The following is a 15,794-nucleotide window of genomic DNA, read 5'->3' on the forward strand; positions in this document are numbered from 1 at the left end:
ACCCTCACAGGTACTGCATTTAGCATGAAAAATATGCTCAAATCATAACATGGCAAACTGCAGCCCAACAGGCAACAACAGCTGTCAGTGTGTCAGTGTGCTGACTTGACTATGACTTGCCCCAAACTGCATGTGATTATCATAAAGTGGGCATGTCTGTAAAGGGGAGACTCGGGTGACCCATAGAACCCTTTTTCATTCACATATCTTGAGGTCAGAGGTCAAGGGACCCCTTTGAAAATGGCCTTGACAGTTTTTACTCGCCAAAATGTAGTGTAAGTTTGGAGCATTATTTAGCCTATTTCCCGAGAAGCTAGTATGACATGGTTGGTACCACTGCTCCTTAGGTTTTCTAGTTTTATATGATGCTAGTATCTTCACTAAAGCTTTAAAACTGAACCCGCTATAACCTAAAATTCACAAGTTGCGTTAATGCGTTAAAGAAATTAGTGGTGTTAAAACTAATTTACGCATTACTATCATGTTAACTTTGACAGCCCTTATTATTTAAAAAAAATATATTCGTCTACATTAAGATTATCAACAAGGCAATTTAATAACAATCGTATAAATAAGTGTGGTGTTTCTCTTGCCTTTTTATAAAAGTTAAAACAGAGAGTGAGAAAGTTAGAAAAGCCCCTATGTACTGACACTTTAGTTTGAAGCTCAACCACAACAATGCTGAAGTTTCCATGCATCATTTGTTTGTCAGTGGTGACTGTGAATGTGTGTCTATTTGTGTCTGTTTGTGTGAAAGTAGAAATGGTGTTATGGCTCGTTGTCAACAATATATTGACCCTAAACAAACGTGCTGGTCCCTATAAATAGATAGGTTGTTGGTCGTTCTATTTTCTTTCTCTTTCACCTTTCAAACAAACCGCCACTCTAACTCTTTGATAATTATTTAGAGGCCAGAGTTTGTGGTGTTGATCTGGGCTGCATTATATTATCAGGTGTTCCTGTCCATGTTATAGTGGGGGTGTCGACCACTGCACATACTGTATGGTGGCCTACGGTTGTTTTATATTAATCACCTTGTTAATCATTGCATTGTTTTATTTGTGGTTCCCTCCCTCAGATAAAGATATGCAGGTCAGAAACTGTAAATCGTCTCCAGGCGAATGTAATACTGTGAGAGCGTCGCTCTGCTGCTTCCTCTCCCCAGCCCTCTGAAAAGAAGTGATGTGTGTATAGAGGATGGATGGTTTAACAGCCCTCCTCTGTGGGCTGTGCTCTTCCTGTTCAAGTGATTGACAGGCAGAGTGGGCGGGTCATCATTGATGATGTGGAGCATCTGAATTGGCTCACACAACATTTAAAATGGCTCCTCTATCATCGTGTATCACTCTTGCAAATGGCTGGATGCATCTTTTTTATATGCACACAGATCAATCTGATCTATAAATCTCTGTTTAGTGCTACAGACATTGTTGTAGGATTTCCTGTTAGGCCTAAATACATAGGCCTGTATATTTACAGATAAATAACATGCCATGCATTTATATTCAAAGGTTAGCTATTGAAAGAATTCATTGTAAATCTTTCGTTTGTTGAATCATTTGACTTTCTTTAAAAGATGACAGTGATGTAAAGAGATATATATGTTATCAAATCCAATCTAATACAGAGGACACTCAATGGTGTGAAGAACACACAAACAAAGGCTTAAATTGGCAAAGCATTTCAAGCTCGGCACTCTTCCTTAGAAAACATCCCAATCACACAATCCAGACAAACTGTTCATATTTTTAACTGCATTGTTTTGGACGTGTCACACACTTGGTGTTCTGAAGGATTTGGCGGCATCTAGTGGCGTGGCTGCAGATTGCAACCAACTGAGTACCCCTCAGCTCACTCCTAGCTTTCCAAGACTGCGGTAACGTGAGCCACAGAGTGCAAAACCGTGGTAACGCCGTTCAACTCCCCTCAGACGCCAGCATTACCAAAACAACACTACTTTGGGAGCAACAGAAGGCAGACGGCAGTTCACGTTACCGCAGTTTCACGTGTTTCAGAGAATTATGATGGCCTTCTGGTTTCAGGTGATTATACACTAATGAAAACACAGTTAGAAAACATAGTAAAAATTAAAAAAATGCAACTGCTATCTAGTTTCTATCTAGGCTACAACCTTCATACATATGGTAGTACAGGATAGATAGATAGATAGATATACCCGACTACTACGACTAACAGAAAAAATATAAACATAGAATAACTACTATATATATTGTGCAAGTTACAATGTTTTGTTTTTAAATTAAAAATAATAATAATTGAAGTAGTACAACAGTGAATGAAAACAAAATTTCGTGCAGCAGATTATTTTTGGGTAACTGTAGTTCACATTAAGATCAAATCATCTGTTGATGTTACTCTCAGTGTCAGTTGTAGAAAACCAACATGAAACAAATACGTTGGTGTTGTGTCATGTGTTTAAGCTGGGCAATGGGTGGTATTATTTCCACTGGTGGTTTAGTGAAACACTAACATAACGAGGGGCCAATCGGATTGCTCTGAAATTGTTCCCTCCCACTTCGTGACTTTGACGTGTCCTTACCAGAAATCTCTGCCCAAAAAATTTTTGTTTTGGGTCAGACTTGTTTCTGGAAACTTTCCTGAATTCTTGGGAGGAACATTTACTTTTGATATTCTGGTTGTTAATAAGGCTCCTCGCTTTACAGCAGAACAAGGACCTGGAACATTTCTTCTGCATATTCATAAAACAAAGCCAAGCGATACTGGAGTTTACTACTGTATAAAAGTAAACCATCTCAAAATGACATTTTTGAATGGAACATTTCTGAGAATTAAAGGTAAATAAAATACAGAAAAACGTTTCACATTCCTTAAAAATGTAGTCATTATGCTTACATCAAACATTTATAACAACAGATTACATAGTTTAATTTGTGAGTGAGTAAAGCATGTTTATTTTCATCTTTGTATTTCCCAGGACCAGACCCTGATATCACCGCAGCCCCTCCATCTGATCCGGTCCGTCCAGGAGACTCAGTGACTCTGCAGTGTTCAGTCCTCTCTGACTCTGAGAGCAAAACGTGTCCAGGAGAACACAGTGTGTTCTGGTTAAGAGTCGGATCAAATGAATCTCATCCCAGTTTAATTTACGCTCATGGAAACAGTGCTGGATGTGAGAAGAGCCTCGAGGCTCACTCTCAACAGAAATGTGTCTACAGCTTCTCTAAGAACATCAGCTCCTCCGATACCGGGACTTATTACTGTGCTGTGGCCACGTGTGGGGAGATATTATTTGGAAATGGAACAAAACTGGACGTGGAAGGTAAATGCAGATCATTTCCATATTAACCATTAATAATCATTACTTCTGAAGCTGGTAGAAACATTAAAATCAAGTATCACAAACAATTGTTCCTCCTGCGTTATAACTAGGGCTGTCAATCGATTAAAATAGTTAATCGCACATTTTTTATCTGTGAAAATGGCCATGACAGCTTTTCCACGCCAAAATTTAGCACAAGTTTGCAGCGTTATTTAGCCTAGTTTCATGTGATGCCAGTACCTTCACTCTAGCTTTACAACTGAGCCCACGACAACCTCCGAAAGATCGGTTGCGCTAATGCATTAAAGAAATTAGTGCCGTTAAAACGATTTTGCATTGACACGTTATTATCGCCTTAACTTTGACAGCCCTAGTTATAACATCTTGTCAAAATAGTTGTTAATTTTCATTATTTGCTCCTTTTCATATTGTTTCAGGACTCAACATTTGGGATCTGCAGAAGGCCAACGCAGTTCTGATTCTGTCATGTGCAGCTTTGGCTATAAGTCTGATTGTTATTGCCTTCCTGATTCATACCATCAAGATGAAAACGTGTGATTGTTGCAACGGTAATAGAAGTTTCTCATACAGTATTTTGCAAAAGCTAACTTTCCCAGGATTACTGATTACTGATTTATGTAAATGAACCTACAGCGTCTTTCTTCTTATAGCTGTGTTTTTATTTCATAATACAGCTGCAACAGCCAGTGGTCATCACCAAAGTCAGCAGGTAAGGAATTTAAAGAAATGTTGTCTATATATATGTAAATGTTAATGCATGCTGTCACATGAGATTTTTCCATATATTTTATTTATATAGAGAGATGAGGACTCATTGACCTATTCTGCTCCAACCTTCACCAAGAGGAAAACTAGAGCAGAGAGAAGAAAGGTAGAAACAGCAGAGGGAGAGACGATCTACTCTGATGTCAGGACTTGAGTGATAGATTAACAATCTACTGGATCTGCTAGTTAAAGATAGACTGTTGTAAATATGCTGCTTCACATCAATTTCACTTCTGATATCGGTAACAGTATTGTATTTAGATAACCTTAAACATGTTTCATGTATCATTTTGACATTATTTTCTGTCCCATCTGTTTGCAATCACCGGATGACTTTTTTTTAACAAAAGGGCATGAATTATCATGATGCAAAATGTAATAGTTTTAATGGCTTTTGGTGATATTCTACGGCATCTCATATCTATTTGTCTGTTTTTAAGGTTTTTCAGGTAAAACTTTAGTTTTCTCTTTGCTTTTATAATGGCATAGTTTAACTTTTAAATGTTTACTCATGATATGTTTATTTTGAAAATAACTTTTATAAGTTAGCATCTAGTATAAAACAGTAAGATTGATTGGTTTTCTTGTTTAATGTTTGCAACACTGTAGAAACAAATAAAATACTTTTAAAGTAAGAGACCCAAACAGCGTCATCATTTTATATTGCTTAATGTTTCTTATTTGTGCTTGCTCATGCTGATCTCTTACCACACTTAAAATCCATTGATTTTAAATCTTTTATTGCTATTAAGACTTCACATTGCAAACATGTTACTCACATTTGCTCATGAAAATAAAAAACAAACAGACTTTGCAAATAGATTTTGCATGAATAAAATTCCACAGGGTTCAACTAGTAGGCCTGTAATGCATTTTAGCACTTCACGTTTCCTCGTCTGAGAGTCAAAGGGTTTTTGGTAAGTTGCATGAAATAAGGTCTGTGGTTAACACAAGCTTAAGAGATTTTATTGTTTTGTTCTACAATATAAAATACGACAGTAAATATCCCACTCGAGGATTTTGAAGCCTTAACGTGTCTTCAAAAAGGCGGTTGCTAACAAGTGGCTAAATGAGACTACTAACCGTCATCACGCCGACACGTCCACCTTTACTTTATTTTCTGTAATAATCCAAAATCCAATGGAAGAATCTCATTGGCTTTTTGTCGAGGGAACACAGGGCGATGCTAACTTCCTGGTTGGCCTACAAAAATACGTCATCCCTGCACCACTCTATCACTACTGTAACAGCCAGAACCAGGGTCGTGTGTAGAAGGTAACCCATGAGTTGGGAAACTCATAAGATGGTTAAGATTAGGCATTGATCTCGAATGGTTAAGGTTGGGATAGGTCGTCGGGCAACGAGTCTTGTGAGAGTTTTTGCCGCATTGTGCAATGTGCAGGTTACCTACTACTGCATTTACCCCTTTGAAAATCATAAAGTGGGCATGTATGTAAAGGGGAGACTCGTGGGTACCCATAGAACCCATTCTCATTCACATATCTTAAGGTCAGAGGTCAAGGGACACCTTTGAAAAAGGCCATGCCAGTTTTTCCTCGCCAAAATCTAACTTAAGTTTGGAATGTTATTTAGCCTCCTTTGCAAGAAGCTAGTATGACATGGTTGGTACCAATGCTCCTTAGGTTTTCTAGTTTCATATGATATATCTTCACTCTAGCTTTAAAACTGAACCCGCTAAAACCAAAAATTGCAAGTTGAAAGAAATTAGTGCCGTTAAAACAAATTTGCATCAACGCATTATTATCGTGTTAACTTCGACAGCCCTTATTATTTAAAAAAAATATATTTGTCTACATAAAAATGTTATCAATTAAATAACAATCATATAAATAAGTGTGGTGTTCCTCTTGCCTTTTTATAAAAGGTAAAACAGCAGTGCAAGCCCAGCTTCCTGAGGCTAAAACAGAGAGAGAGAAAGGAAGCCCCTTTGTACTGACACTTTAGTTTGAAGCGCAACCACAACAATGCTAAAGTTTATATGCATCATTTGTTTGTCAGTGATGACTGTGAATGTGTGTCTGTTTGTGTGAAAGTAGAAATGGTGTTATGGCTCGTTGTCAACAATATATTGACCCTAAACAAACGCGCTGGTCCCTATAAATAGATAGGTTGTTGGTCGTTCTATTTTCTTTCTCTTTACACCTTTCAAACAAACCCCCACTCTAACTCTTTGATGATTATTTTGAGGCCAGAGTTTGTGGTGTTGATCTGGGCTGCATTATATTGGCAGGTGTTCCTGTCTGTGTTATAGTGGGGGTGTCGACCACTGCACATACTGTATGGTGTCCTACGATTGTTTTATGTTAATCACCTTGTTAATCATTGTATTGTTTTATTTGTGGTCTCCTCCCTCAGATAAAGATATGCAGGTCGGAAACTGTAAATCGTCTCCAGGCGAATGTAATACTGTGAGAGCGTCGCTCTGCTGCTTCCTCTCACCAGCCCTCTGAAAAGAAGTGATGTGAGTATAGAGGATGGATGGTTTAACAGCCCTCCTCTGTACGCTGTGCTCTTCCTGTTGAGGTTTTTGACAGGTAGAGTGGGCGGGTCATCTTTGATGATGTGGAGCATCTGAATTGGCTCACACAACATTTAAAATGGCTTCTCTATCGTCGTGTATCACTCTTGCAAATGGCTGGATGCATCTTTTTTATATGCACACAAATCAATCTCATCTATAAATCTCTGTTTAGTGCTACAGACATTGTTGTAGGATTTCCTGTTAGACCTAAATACATAGTTCTGTATATTTACAGATAAATAACGTGTCATGCATTTATATTCAAAGGTTAGCTATTGAAAGAATTCATTGTAAATCTTTCGTTTGTTGAATCATTTGACTTTCTTTAAAAGATGACAGTGATGTAAAGAGATATATATATATATTTTTAACTGCATTGTTGTGCATGTGTTACACACTTGGTGTTCTGAAGGATTTGACGGCATCTAGTTGTGTGGCTGCAGATTGCAACCAACTGAGTACCCCTCCGCTCACTCCTAGCTTTACAAGACTGCAATAACGTGAGCCGCAGAATGCAAAACCGTGGTAACGCCGTTCACTTCGCTCAGAGGACATCCTTACCAAAACAACACTACTTTAGGAGCAACAGAAGTCAGACGGCAGTTCACGTTACCGCAGTTTCACGTGTGTCAGAGAACTATGATGGCCTTCTGGTTTCAGGTGATTATACACTAATGAAAACACATTTAGAAAACATAGTAAAAATTAAAAAATCCAACTGCTATCTAGTTTCTATCTAGGCTACAACCTTCATAAATATGGTAGTACAAGATAGATAGATAGATATACCCGACTACTACGACTAACATAAAAATATAATAAGAATAACTACTATATATATTGTGCAAGTTACAATGTTTTGTTTTTAAATTAAAAATAATAATAATTGAAGTAGTACAACAGTGAATGACAACTAAATTTCGTGAACCAGATTATTTTTGGATAACTGTAGTTCACATTAAGATCAAATAATCTGTTGTGGTTACTCTCTGTGTCAGTTGTAGAAAACCACCATGAAACAAATACGTGCTGTTGCGTCATGTGTTTAAGTTGGGAAATGGGTGGTATTATTTCCACTGGTGGTATAGTGAAACACAAAAATAACAAGGGGCCAATCAGATTGCTCTGAAATTGTTCCCTCCCATTTCATATGATTACATTAAGGTGAATCATCTTCTGATACGATCTAATTTAACTGCAGTCTCTCATGTGGAAAGAAAATGAAGATCATATTTTTTATTCTGCTCGTGCTCAAAATTGGACGTAAGTATTAGCCACATTTACTCCACATATATATTTAAATTACATTTGTCATCTTCATGCAGTAATATAGAGAAAGCATATGAATGTATCTCTGTTGTTAATTATTACTCTGTTTGATTTGATTTTCAGGATGCACAGACAATCGCATCTTTGAGACAAAGACCATTGGTGTTGGACAAAATGTCACGCTAACATGTACCCGCGACAGATTATGGCAATCAACATATTTATTTTGGATCAGGGTCGTTTCTGGAACTTTTCCTGAAATATTAGGAGGAACATTAGCCTTTGATAGCGAGGTTGTTGAGGAGACTAATCGCATTACAGCAACACAAGAGCCTGGAGCATTTGTTCTGCATATTACCAAAACACAGTTCAGCGATACTGCGGTCTACTACTGTATAAAAGTGAAACGAAGCAACATGACATTTTCGAAAGGAATATTTCTGAGAATCAAAGGTAAATATACTCCAGATGCCTTAAAAATTATATAATTATACATAATTTAACAGCAATGTTACATATTTTAGTGTTTTTAAATGTTCTTACTAACTTTTATTAAGTTGTTGTATGTTTGCATGATTCATATAGAAGTCACCAGTCTCTTTTGTTTAAGAATAGATCATTGTAACCTCAACACCTATAATTTATCATCATTGAATTGAGTAAAACATGTTTATTGTTTCTTTATTTTTATTTCCCAGGACCAGAACCTGATATCATTACCGTCATTCAAGACTTTCCATCTGATCCGGTCCGTCCAGGAGACTCAGTGACTCTGCAGTGTTCAGTCCTCTCTGACTCTGAGAAGAAAACATGTCCAGGAGAACACAGTGTGTTCTGGTTCAGAGCCGGATCAGATAAATCTCATCCAAGTTTAATTTATGCCCAAAGAAACAACAGTGATGAATGTGAGAAGAGCCTCGAGGCTCGCTCTCAACAGAAATGTGTCTACAGCTTCTCTAAGAACGTCAGCTCCTCTGATGCCGGGACTTATTACTGTGCTGTGGCCACGTGTGGGGAGATATTATTTGGAAATGGGACAAAACTGGACATTGAAGGTAACTGCATCATATATCTATATAATAGTTAAATTATCATAATTTCAAATAACGTAAATAATTTATTACTATTTATTAACTTTAATTATTTGTTTCTTTAATGTTTCAGTTGGCAGCACGTGTGATTCACAGAACGACAACACGATTGTCTTTCTGTTATGTGCTGCTTTGGCTATCAGTCTGATTGTTATAGCCTTCCTTGTTTATGCCATCAGGAAAAAATCCTGTAATTGTTGCAACGGTAAGAGACATTATTCTATCTATTAAAGCACTAGCACAGCCAGAAAAAAACCTAGTGGATGTGCTACATGATCCAGGGATGGACTGGGTCTGAGATTCAGCCTGGGATTTTGAGATGTAGAGGCCTTTTCTTTTATGCAAGTGGCCAATTGGGCAGTTTTAACACTAATACAGCCACCTCAGTATGTATTTATGAAAAGTTGTGGCTTTCTATGCAGCCTCTCCAGGTCCCGACTGCTCATGACTTTTTTTTCTGCTGAATGTGTGTGTAGGGTTGCCAACTTCCACTAGTAGAAATATAGAACGGCTGCAGATGGATAGTGGTGGGTTGTTTAGCAATAGTAACTCGTTTTAGTAAGGCTATCACTAAATATTCAATCTGCATCTGATTTTTGTGTGTGCCAGCTGCGTCTTTGGGTGGCACACGCACATCGTGACTACGCCATATTATTAAAGTGTGTTTCCCCAAAAGCTAACATCATTTGATTCATTTATACTCTGTATAAGTCAACCTATAGTATCATACATTTACAACAAAGTTAAATCCATCGTTTTTTTTAATAATACAGCTGCCGCCACTCTGCAAATAAATGCTGCAACAGCCAGTGGTAATCAGCAAAGTCAACAGGTAAGGAATTTAAACTGTATAAAAGCAATTTTTATGTTTATATGTGCATGTATTGGAATCCGCTCACTTTATTTCCTCAGAGAAATGAGGACACTTTGGTTTATTGTACACCAGTCTTTACCAGGAGGAAAGCCGGCAACGCAGGGAGAAGGAATCAAAGAAAGGAAGAGACGATCTACACCGATATCAGGGCTTTTGTGAGGGATCAACAATCCAAATACTGATTTGCTAATTGGTCCAAAAATAACCATGTTTAATAGTTTTTTGTAATAGCCTCTAGCATTGTGTATTCCATCCTTGTTATTTTGTTTCATTTTTTTGTGCATTTTATTAAAGTTTCCATACAAAAAAAATCTGCCCCCTTTTTTTGAAGATTCATTTTGAAAGAGCGGTGAGAAGAGGTCAGTACAATTGTACTAAAAGGAATTTATATTTGTGTGCACATGTTGTTTCATTTCTTAGTAAACAAACTTATATTATGACAAAAGATACCACATCTACAATGAAATTTTAAATAGAAATGAACACCTGTTTTCTTACAGTACATACAGTGTGTGTTAACTTTGAAAAGACCTTCAGTTTCAATCACTGCAGGATGCGTCTTACTGTACAAAACCGATCTGTTAACATATAAAATCCAAATTTCTTAATTCAGTACAAATTAACTTTCTTCATTGTCATCAGCACTTCACATATAAGCATTGTACTCACATTTGCACCTGGAAAACAACAAAAATGCAACTACACAAATAGAAAATCAACTCAGGGCTCAAACAATATAATAATAGCAAGAAATCAGAAATCAATCATATGATACCGCCCAAATCTATCAGACAAGACTTATAAACACCTGGCAGAGCACTTAAAATCTTTTCATGATGACACACACAGACTCACAAGGTGAAAACAATACCAGCAACACGCTGCCGTGGCTGGTGATTAACAGAGCAAGCTTAGCTTACTTCAGGTAAAAGGAGATAGCTCATCATTGCATGTTGATTACCAGCAACGACAGCGACGCTGTTATTGATTTCACCTTGTGAGTCTGTGTGGGTGAGTCACCAGGTGTTTATATTTCTGTCTGTGGACTCAGTTTGTCGCTGCGATATCGTCACAACTGTGCAAGATGTAGTCACAAAACTTGAGGGTTGAGATCAAAATGAAGGCTGAGATTGAAGATGGGTGTGGTCCAAGCAAGGGCACTGGAAGAAGAGGGTCGGAGGTGGGGAAGAGGCCCCCCACCTGGCCCGATTTGGCATCTTGGCTGGTGTGATCCCATCTCAAGATCGTAGTTTCATCCGTCTTTTTTTCATACAAAGAAATTTTACCTCTTTAATCTGAGGGGGGCCGAGATGGAACTAAACCTGGACAGAAAACCAGACATACTGAGAAGCAAACTATAATTATCCTTTTTTTTTTCTTGTAGCATTTGTGATGCTAAAATGCTGTTATTTCATATGAGAAGACAATATAAATATAGAATATACTGTTTTAGCTCAACAAAACAACAAAAGCAAACACAGGTCCACAGACATGTTGACCTTTATGTCACCGTACAGAAGTACAAGCACAAAGCAACTGTTCATCTGGTGCTCTCTCACAAAATCAGCCTGCAAAACTTTTTTTAGAAAATATACTCATTCTGATACACAACTGCTTCCCATCACTACTGGATGTCAGTTGAGAATAAAAAGCTATACGTGTGCACACACACCCAAGCTGAAGCTCTCTGTGGAGACTTGGGGATCTTTGCACAGGCTGTGCTCGGTCTATAGAGAGGTGTGTTGCTGTTTGTGGTTATCTGCTCTAACAGCAGAGTACAAACACTCTTGTGGCGACTCTCTCGTCTTCCTCTTCCCTCTTTTCACTTTCCTTGTGGAGAAATCCAGTGCTGCATAGTTCAGTCCTCCATCCTGCAAAAAACATAATATTTGTGTGTTAATGACAAATATTTCAGAGATTAGGGCTGTAACATAAAGACCAAGTCTAGAGTATCCAGTAGATTGCTTTACAGTGTCTTTGCAGTCATCTAAACATACTTTCTTTTACGTAATTTCTCAATCATCAGTATTATATTTATACCTCTTGACTTTATCCCCATTTATCATATAACAACAGGCATTATGTTGTAGCTACTCAACAGTTTATTTAATTTTAAGTATAATATTGTGTGTTTTGTCCAGAGGATCAAGGCAGAATATCTAGATCGCTACAACTAGACAGTGCAAATCAGACAACACACTGCCACGTATTTACCAGATCATTTGACGGATCCACAGTTGACCTGTTGTGTCCAAGATGATGGGAAGCACTCACTGGTGCTGTTAAAATAAAAAGCAAAGCCTTCAGAATATGTGTACACACATCAGTGTGATTTTTGTCACCCTCTCATTAAAGGACATGGAAAAACAAAGAAAAGATTTTAATCACATTTTCAGTTAAACACTTTCACTCCTGTAATGAGCTCAATACAACTTCAGTGTTATAATGATAAACAATATAAACCGCCAACCCTCTAACCATCAGAAGCCCACATTTTCTGTTTTCACAGCAAAGTCATTTCATACATTCATATCTTTATGGTACGGTCTCAAAAAGTGTAACTTAAATGAAAGTAAAATTTGGTGAACCTACCTTTGCAATGTTCACAAACTTTCCTTCGATTTCCATAGAAAATAAGGACGACAATCACGATGGCACAGCAGGCCAACAGGACTCCAAGCACAGGGACAACTGGGTCCAGTTCTGATCCCGAATCACAATTATTTCCTTAAAGACATTAAACATTATTTAATTATGGACTCTTGGGTAACACAGTGACATTTAGAAAACTAATAACGTTTATCAACAGGCACAAATGTTCAAATATAGCATTTAGTCAAAGATCATTTTTTTTTTACTTGAGTTCTGGGACAAAGACTTGATCGATAATGAACACTGTCTTATAACATTTTGCCAAAATCAAGTTAATATTAACCAGGCTAAATGAATTAATACAACATGCATATATGATTTAAATACAACTGTAAAAACTTACTTGTCTCCACTTTAGTTCCTTCACCAAACAGGATCTCTCCACATGTGACCACAGCGCAGTAGTAAGTCCCATTATCAGAGGAGTTCTGTATAGTTTTGGACAGACTGTAGACACAACGTTTTTCCTCTTCTTCATCACTGTGAGTGTAAATGATGCCTGGATGAGATTCTCTTGATCCAGATCTGAACCAGTACACATCCTGTTCACCTGGACACGGGACTTCTTTGTTCTTGGAGAGAAGTGAACACTGGAGAGTCACTGAGTCGCCCGGCTGGACCAACTTCGGACTTTGTTTCACGTAGAAAAATTTCTGATGCTTATGATCTGCATGATTCAGTTAAAAAGACATCAAATGGAATTATTGATCTTAATTATTTGTATGACATAAAAACTTGGTACAAATACTGAAAGTAAATATATATTTTACCGTTCACAGCCAAGAAGATTCCATTAACAAAACTCTGTGAATACGATGTCCCTCCTTTGAAACAGAAGTATGTTGCTTCGTCCTCTTTGCTGACATTTCTGATGGTAAGAGAATACTGAGTAGCCTCTTTTGTTGCAGTGAACCGTGGGTTGTTAAATTGTTCAGTAGGTGTTATTCTGCCAACAACTACAGCAACGACTGTTTGGGCCAAATATCCAAGAGACTGCTTGTACAAGTAAAATGATTGTCCTTTCTCCTTAGAAAATGGACAGTGTAAAGTAACATTTCCACCAACTTCAACCACAGTCGTAGAGATCTGATGAGGAAGCTCTGCAGTTTGAATCAGGTCTGAAGAAAAGAGACAAACAGTAACAGAGCTTCAACACAAAAGAAGTAAAAAGGTAAAGTATTAAGATTATTACATGGTCTAGTCTTTCTCATAGTAGTTAAGAATTGCACTTACACACAGTACAAAGTAGAATCAAAGCAGTCAGTGTTCCGGTCATTGTGGCACATACAGCACTCTTGTCTTGCACTACTGATGTCTACCGCCCAAATGAAAGATGTAGTCGCATAGTGATCAAGGTTTACAGAGAGCAATGACCGTCCCCCTACTTTTAGCAAACGTGTGATTCTTTTTCATTTCATAGGAAATCTATATGTTCTGAGTTGTTGTTGTATTTTCAAAACAGTGTCTTTATTCAGACTTCCTTACTGAATTTACTGTTTTTTGTGTTTTGTGCTGGAACAAGTACTGGAAGTATTTTAACAACAGCAAAATCGGTCTTACTGTCACACTGTATGTGTGTATTTAAAGGTCACGATGCAGAGCAATGTTTTGCTTTTGATCACTTTGTTTGTATATTGAGTTCACCAGCACACGCACAAGGACGCATATGTACATGCATATGCAGGTGACACAATTCACATTTTCTGCCAGTTTCACGCTATTGTACCGGCAGTAACATGCAGAGAAATGTAGCAATGTGGAAAGCAGTGTTGCTAACTTCACACACTTTTGTAACTGAACAAAACCTCAATGATTTTTTGGATGTATTGGTATCTAGCTTGTCAGTTAATGACATACAACATTTAAATGAGACATTATTGGAGTTTCTGAAGCAGTATTCTCCTTTTTCAGCTACAGTAGGCCAGCTGTTTTGCTTCCTGTGTTTGTACTAAGCTGGGCTAAACTCATGCTGGAGCTAGAGTGAAATGTTTGATATTTGTCATAATTTGGACGTCCAAATCAACAACAAGAGGAGGAAAGGAGGAGTTTTGAAATAACATTAACGTAGGTGGTAGCCTGCGGGTTTGAGGGACAGTTGCAGGGGAGAGGTGAGAGGAAGTGTTGCCAAAACCACACAGGAAATCAAGAGGTGTGAAGGGCCCACAGGTAAACATATGTGTGAGAGAAAGATGACTCTTGGGAATGCACAATTTGTAGTTAGTATTGAGCATTGCAATTTTATAAACATAACAATATTGTAATGATGATTATTTTATTCAATTTTTACACAGAGTGCTCCAGGGATGATATGTTTTTGTAGGCCAACCAGGAAGTAAGCATCGCCCTGGGTTCCTCAACACTTAAAAGTTTTGTTCTGCAAGATAATCTCCACAAATTAATTGAAGTGTAAATGCAATCGTCAGAAGTAAAAAGCTAACGCAGGCTATAAACACACAACACCACGGTGGCATGAGCATGAGTATACACAACAAGGATGTGAAGGTGGACGAGTCAACGTGATGACGTTTAGTAGTCTCATTTAGCCACTTGTTAGCAACCGCCTTTTTTAAGACATATAAAGGCTTCAAAATTCACGAGTGGGATATTTACTGACGTGTTTTATGCTGTAGAACAAAACATTAAAATCTCTAAAGCTTGTGTTAACCACAGACCTTATTTCAGGCAACTAACTAAAAACCCATTGACTTCCAGACGAGAGAACAGGAAGTGCTAAAATGCTAACTCATTTTCAATTTTATTTCTTTAACCAGTTTACTTAATAGGGACCTCTTGATCTAAATATTTATGGTCTTGCAAGCACTCTTAAGTGTTTTTGCTTGTTCATCGTCTCCATTTTCTTTTCACAACAAACGTTTTGATTTGTCATAGCAGGAAAAGCACTAGTGCAACCAATAACATTAAGGACAGGCCGATTCTAGTAATGTTACATGTTTAACAAGTCTAAATGCCTGCTATGAAAAAGGTCTTATCATTATTGTTTCACTCCATATATTTGTCATGTGCACATATATAGACACAAAGTGAGAGAGACACAAAGTGAGAGAGAGTGAGAGACTAGCAGACAGACAGTCAGGGTTTTCACCAGTGAACTGCTGTGTATCTGTCCACCACAACCTCCCACAACTATAGAGCAAAGCACGGCTCACAAAAACAAATATGCAGCATTTAGTGTTGTAGACACAATTAGTCTTCTTTTGTTGAAAAATATACAGCGTAAATAAATGTAGGGGGACAACCACTCAAATGAATAAACCCCTC

At 37.7% G+C, this 15,794-nt stretch overlaps 2 protein-coding genes across 2 annotated transcripts; one reads left to right on the forward strand and one right to left on the reverse strand.

Moving 5' to 3' along the window:
• Positions 1–2,024: 2,024 nt before the first annotated feature.
• LOC141775949 (uncharacterized) lies at positions 2,025–9,137 on the forward strand. The gene is made up of 7 exons (XM_074649688.1): positions 2,025–2,042; positions 2,564–2,816; positions 2,957–3,301; positions 3,739–3,870; positions 8,022–8,351; positions 8,597–8,953; positions 9,133–9,137. The coding sequence occupies exons 1-7, from the start codon at positions 2,025–2,027 to the stop codon at positions 9,135–9,137; spliced, it is 1,440 nt and encodes a 479-aa protein (XP_074505789.1).
• Positions 9,138–12,425: 3,288 nt separating this feature from the next.
• On the reverse strand, positions 12,426–13,791 carry LOC141775950 (uncharacterized). The gene is made up of 3 exons (XM_074649689.1): positions 13,749–13,791; positions 13,286–13,633; positions 12,426–13,182 (listed from the first exon to the last, which is right to left on the reverse strand). Exons 1-3 carry the CDS (start codon positions 13,789–13,791, stop codon positions 12,812–12,814), a joined length of 762 nt encoding a protein of 253 aa, XP_074505790.1. The 3' UTR covers positions 12,426–12,811.
• Positions 13,792–15,794: the final 2,003 nt, after the last annotated feature.

Source organism: Sebastes fasciatus, chromosome 10 (assembly GCF_043250625.1).
Source record: "Sebastes fasciatus isolate fSebFas1 chromosome 10, fSebFas1.pri, whole genome shotgun sequence".
Taxonomy (NCBI): Eukaryota; Metazoa; Chordata; class Actinopteri; order Perciformes; family Sebastidae; genus Sebastes; species Sebastes fasciatus.

Coding starts and splice junctions, on each gene's coding strand:
- LOC141775950 (XM_074649689.1), bottom strand. CDS start 13,791: ATGACCGGAACACTGACTGCTTTGATTCTACTTTGTACTGTGT. Junction 13,634..13,748: donor GATTCTACTTTGTACTGTGT/GTAAGTGCAATT, acceptor TCTTTTCTTCAG/ACCTGATTCAAACTGCAGAG. Junction 13,183..13,285: donor AATCTTCTTGGCTGTGAACG/GTAAAATATATA, acceptor TGAATCATGCAG/ATCATAAGCATCAGAAATTT.
- LOC141775949 (XM_074649688.1), top strand. Junction 3,871..8,021: donor AACGTGTGATTGTTGCAACG/GTAATAGAAGTT, acceptor TTTGATTTTCAG/GATGCACAGACAATCGCATC. Junction 8,352..8,596: donor AATATTTCTGAGAATCAAAG/GTAAATATACTC, acceptor TTTATTTCCCAG/GACCAGAACCTGATATCATT.